The 5,634-nt window shown below is 52.0% G+C and overlaps 1 protein-coding gene across 1 annotated transcript; it reads left to right on the forward strand.

Annotated features, from left to right (window-relative positions):
- Nucleotides 1–694: 694 nt before the first annotated feature.
- Nucleotides 695–5,315, forward strand: GUITHDRAFT_114576 (hypothetical protein; the record flags this gene model as incomplete). Its single annotated transcript, XM_005826302.1, has 16 exons — nucleotides 695–1,759; nucleotides 1,815–2,409; nucleotides 2,465–2,757; nucleotides 2,808–2,848; nucleotides 2,909–3,002; nucleotides 3,214–3,400; nucleotides 3,461–3,546; nucleotides 3,605–3,643; nucleotides 3,858–4,024; nucleotides 4,243–4,283; nucleotides 4,327–4,415; nucleotides 4,503–4,559; nucleotides 4,668–4,727; nucleotides 4,994–5,059; nucleotides 5,112–5,193; nucleotides 5,251–5,315. 16 exons carry the CDS (start codon nucleotides 695–697, stop codon nucleotides 5,313–5,315), a joined length of 3,027 nt encoding a protein of 1,008 aa, XP_005826359.1.
- Nucleotides 5,316–5,634: the final 319 nt, after the last annotated feature.

Genomic DNA, 5,634 nt, shown 5'->3' on the forward strand with positions numbered 1-5,634 from the left:
CCCTCCTCCCTTCCAGTCCTGCGGTCAACGGATCCTGTCAAACTTGTAAAACTTCGAACTTTGCTATCGGTACCCGTATAAATGTAGTAGCAAGGAGGGGTACTTTCCTCTTTTGATGCCCTGGGTGTGGTAGATCATTACCGGGGGTAGGGGTCTGGGCAGAAGCGATCACGTAGGGGTCATAACTAGGTAATTCAGGGGGATATACAAGGTGGGGTGTGAAATTGGTAGTAGGTGGGGTAGCATGATAGATGGGGTACATGACTGAGGCAGTGTGGGGACGAGGGTACCCAATTTTGTACGAGCGAGCGAGGTATGGGCGGGAGGGAGGAGGGAGGAGGGAGGGAGGGAGGGAGGAAGGGGGAAGAAGAGGATCAGAACTTGAGGAAGACGCAAGATGAAGATAAGACTATGATATAGCAAGAGTGAAGTTGTAGTGAGCGCTGCTTGACATGCAAGATTTCAATTAGTCAAGGTTTCAACGGAAGGTTTGATCAGTACATGAGGATAGCAATGCTAAGGGAGAACTTGTCATGCATGAAGATGCCTCGACCTCTCAGTCTCTGAGTCATACTTACCGCACGAGAAATCATACGATACGTGCCACCTAGGAAGGTTTCGAGAAGGAAGATCCTGATTCCGATTGTTGGTGCAGGGGAGCGGGACGTTGGATGGGCTTCTGACGGGCATCATCATGGGAGACGAGGTGCTGGAGCTGTACTCCGACAACTTACACAAGATCTTCTCTCACTATGCTCGTGGTGACACCATGGATGCCTCTTGCTTCATGGAGTGCATGGCGGCCTGCAGCATCACGCCGGAGCCATTGGCCCTCGACGCTGTGTCAAGAATTTTCAAGTCGGGGGCACGAGGGTCCCATGCACTTGAGTTTCAAGATTTTCTCGAGTGCCTGGAGAGATGCTCACTGATGGGGTTCCTTCAAGACCCTGAGACTCAGGAAGAAGTGAGCTATGACGAGGCCATGGTGTTCCTGCTACGACGAATCGACAGGTCCAGGGTGTACAAGACGATAGATCCTAGTGGGAAGTTCCTCCTGCCCGAGCATGCGGTGGGACACGAGAGCGAAGGTTCTGACAGTGTTGAGGAAGAGAAGAAGGAGAAATCCTCCGATCAACAGCAGAATGATGAACTCTCTGCTGAAGAAACTGACCGCCTTCTGCGATCCCTGTTTCATTATTACTGCCTGGAGGGCAAGCAATCAAGCAAGCAGCAGATGGTAGCAGGGAAGTTCTACAAGTTTGTTCGTGAATGCAAGCTCATGGACTCCCGAGTGGATCAAGAAGCTGCAGGAAAGATTTACAAGCAGGTGATGAAGATCTCGTCTTCGGGGGTCAACTACATAGCATACAGCGACTTTGTGGAGGCTCTTGCGCTGCTGGCCAACTTGAAGTATGACAATGTCGGATCTCCCTTAGAAGTCTTCACGCGATTGGTCAACGATCACCTCAAGCACAACCTTCCTGAAGCTGTCAAGAAGCAAATGGAGCTGCCGATAGAAATCCAAGATGAGATCAAAGAAAGTCAGCAGAAAGCCGAGGAGGCTGAAGTAATGGTAAGAGCGAATGAGCAGCCTTCGATCAATAAGACTGGAGGAGGCGGCTTGAAATCATCAGCGAAACCCCCGCCGTCATCAACAACGGGCGGGAATGTGTCCGATGTTTTAGGGTTTGAAGTAGACTTGTCGGGGTCGGATTTCTCAGATGAAAGTCAAGAAGAAGACGCCGAAGCACATGTGAAGGTTTGTTTTCTTTCAGTCTCTGACCATTGCCTCTCTTGTGACTTTCATGGTCCAGCCTGACGCCAAAGAGGCGGATTCAGACGTCCATCAAGATTCCTCGTCCGAGAAGGAACAGGAAACGCAAGAAATGACTGAAGGCAACGAGAAAAGAATCCGAGAAGAAGAGGGAGACGTAACAGCGGGGAATCAACAAGAAGTGACAGCTGAAGGTCATCATCATCAGCACCACCACCACCACCACGAGCAGCAGCAGCAGCAGCAGCAGCAGCAGCAGCAGCATCAGTATCATCAAGTGACAAAACATGCACTTCTTGAAGAGGCCCAGGAGGGGGAGGAGGGTGGGGAGGAGAAAGTTGAGCAAGAGGAAGTTGAAAGGCGGCATGCTACTTCCGTTGAAGCTGCTTCAGAAGACGAGAAACCTGGCGGCCAGGGGACAGATGACATGCAACAAGATTTTATGCCAAGGGGGGAGGATGGACGTGTTGAGGGAACGTCGAGCAGGGTGAGCAAGCAGACTATCTGGGATGATTCAGAGGAGGAGGAGGAGGAGGAGGAGAAACATTCCCATGAGCGATACAAGGAGCATGAACCAAAGATTGACACTCATTCACAACCTCTTCATAGATTCGACTTGAGCAGCGATGATGAAGGTGATGTCAACAAGAAGCACGATGTTTGAGATATCTGACTTGTGATGTTGGATAGGATCTCCTTCAGCCAAGAAAGAACGATCACTTGTACGTCAGAGGGTTGCAGATTATGAATTTCACAAAGCACAACAACACCCACCTTCCAATGGAGTGCAGACTCCCAAACCGTCGCACCCAACCAAACATGAGGAGGATTGGGCCTTTGAAACGTCAACTCACAACCACCATGATAACAAGAATCTTCATTTCACCGAACAGATGGAGCGAAGTCAACGGCAGAGCGAGATGCGGAGATCGACCGATCACATGCCCCATGGGCGTGTGAAGAGCGAAGAGAAACAGAAGAAGGTGATTCGATGACATGCATCGACGAATGTGCGGTTTAATTTAACCTGCAGCCATTGTCAAAACAACAGCTATACAATGAAATCATGAAGAGGTTGGTTCGATCCCATCAATTCAATCTTGATGTTAACCTGATGTTTTCCTCGAACAACAGCATCGATCCCCAAAGGAGCGGAAGGAAAGTGAAGAAGAGACGAGAAGAGCCTGAGGTGCAAGTGCGGAGATCGATCGAAACTGTTCATCCACAGGTTTGACAGACTTTCCTGCTCACTCTGCCCTACTCCCTTCACTTCCCTCCTTCCCCTATCTCCGTCTGCTCACCTCGTCCTCGTCCCTTGACCTCTCAGTCTCTTCCTGGACTTCCTCCTCCTCCTCCTCCTCCTCCTCCTCCTCCTCCTCCTCCTCCTCCGCTCCTCCTCCGCTCCTCCTCCTCCTCCTCCTCCTCTGACGAGGGTCCAGTCGACGAGCCGGGCACCCGCCCCATCCCACCTAGATGCGAGTGGGAGCAGCTCCCGAGCGGCTCCGAGAGTCTCAGAAGCTCCTCGGACGGCGAGCGCGAAGAAGAGCTCGAGCTCCAAGAGCACGGCCTCGCAAGAGCAACCGACGTTCCAGGATGACCTACAGAAGATGTTGCACTCGAGCAATGGTGACTGCTGTGCTGTTGGACGAGTTGGACGTGCCTTCTGACTTGAACTCGCACGCCCAGCGCTGTTGAAATCTTTGCAAAGTGAGATTGACAACCTCAAGAGTGAGAACACGTCGTTGAGCTCAAAAGTGACGACGCTGAACGAGGTCGTGAGATTGTCTTTTTCCCCTTCTCTCCTCTCCTGTGAAATGAATGGGACGGCAGACTGTGAAGGAGAAGAGGATGAACGAGAAAAGATTGCAGGTGAACAACAAGCACAAATCTCCCTTTCCTCTCCTCTTCATTCTTCTGCTACTCCTTTAATCTGTGTGACCACAATCATAACTCGTTCTCTTCCCTCTCTTCTCGTTCTCTTCCCTCTCTCCTCTCCTCCACCTTCCCCTCTCCTCCTTCCTCTCCTCCTTCCCCTTCCTCTCTCTTCTTCCCTCTCTTCTTCCTCCTCACTTTCAATGTGCAGGAGCAACTCGATATCGTCTCCAAGTCTCTAGAGGAATCCAACAGGAGCAAGTTGGTCACTTCCCGCTACTCCCCCAACCAGTCGGCCGCTGCAAGGAGGACGCCGTCCCCTGGACTGAGAGGCTCCGCGTCTCCTACCATGGGGAAGGATACTAACCAGAGCAAGGGGTGAGCAAGAGGAGGAGAGAAAGGGGAGACAGAGGGAGGAAGGGAGGAGGAGGAGAGAAAGGGAGGGAGAAGGGAGGGGAAGAGACAAAGGCGGAGAGATGGTCACGATGAGAAGGAGGAAGAGGAGAGCAGGAACAGGAGCAGGAGCAGGAGCAGGAGCAGGAGTGGATGCTGCAAGGAGAGGTCGGACAGGTCACAGCCATGACAAGTGCCCGCAGGCGTTCTTCCTCCGCTGGTCGTCTCAACAATTCAGCCCGAGGTAGAGAGAGCGTGAGGTCGTCGGGGCTGACAACGTCGAGCAGATCAGCGATCAGTCTCTCCTGCTGCTCGCCAGCGCTACCGCGCTCCTTCCCCTCGTCCTCGTGCGGAGAACTTTGTTCCTCGCTACAAGGTGAGAAGTTTCAGACGCTCGTACTGCAGTCGAGTCGACGTCTTGATCAGCTGGTTGTCTGGGATGTTGATGACATGTTTGTGTCAGTGCGTGCGAGATTTGAAGATTTCTGTCGGCCTTTCAACGTTGTCGTTGAGTAATCAGGTGAGAGGAGGAGAGGAAAGAAGAGGAGAAAAGGTGTGGAGGGGGGGGGAGGAGAAGGGAAGCGGAGAGGAGAGGAGCGCAAGTTTCTTCTTTGACTTTGTTTTGCAGTACATCACAAGTCTAGAGGGTCTTGGTGTCCATCGAGGATTGAAGACGCTCTTTCTACAGGTGTGTCTGTTTGATGGAGACAACAGAGGGTGATCAGATGAAGATGATGAAACATGGTTGTGCTGCTGATGCTTATAATGACGATGATGAGGAGGAGGAAGAGGCAGATGGAGAGGAGGATGGAGAAGAGGACAATGAGGAGGAGGATTTTGATGCTGAGGTGGCTGACAACATCTACAGAACAACTTCTTGTCAAATCTCGATTATCTCTTCTCACAGGCAGACGTTTGACACGTTGACATGTTGGAGTTTGACATGTCAAACAGCCAAACCTCAAGGAACTTCACCTAGAGAACAACAAGTTGACGTCACTTCGAGGGCTGCAGCCGCAGGTGACCTGATCTTGCTTGCTGCGCTGCCCCTCCTGATCTCTTGACTTGACAGCCTGCCTTGGAGAAGATCTGGGTAGTAGGAAATCCTGTCTGCGAGAACAAGTTTATCAATGCAATGTGCTTGATGGCGATCGGTGAACATCTTCTTGATGTGCGACATGTTGTTGAACTCGTTTGTCTTGCCTTTGCAGGAAGTTCTCTCCTGCGAATAGATGATTCCGGCATCGTCCCGAAAATGCGCGAACTTGCTATGTGATACTCTTGTCCGCGCTTCCTCCTCCTCCCTACCGCCTCCTTCCCCCTCTTCCTCTGCCTTCTATCCCATTCTCTCATCCCTGTTGCTTCCCTTCCTTGTCCGCGTGCTCCTGCTCCCCCTTGTCAATCCTCGACCTCCTTCCCCCTTCGCTCCTTCGTGCTCTCGCTCATTGCGGTGGCAACTTGCTGGTATGACCATTGCTGTCTGCAGGATTCTTGGACCAAGGGCAGCAGAAGCTGTTAGAGAGGTTGTAGATGATGATGACGATGAGGGGAGGGGGGAGGGAGGGGAGGGGAGGGGAGGGAGGAGGGAGGGAGGG

This window comes from Guillardia theta (assembly GCF_000315625.1).
Source record: "Guillardia theta CCMP2712 unplaced genomic scaffold GUITHscaffold_76, whole genome shotgun sequence".
In the NCBI taxonomy this organism is placed as follows: domain Eukaryota; class Cryptophyceae; order Pyrenomonadales; family Geminigeraceae; genus Guillardia; species Guillardia theta.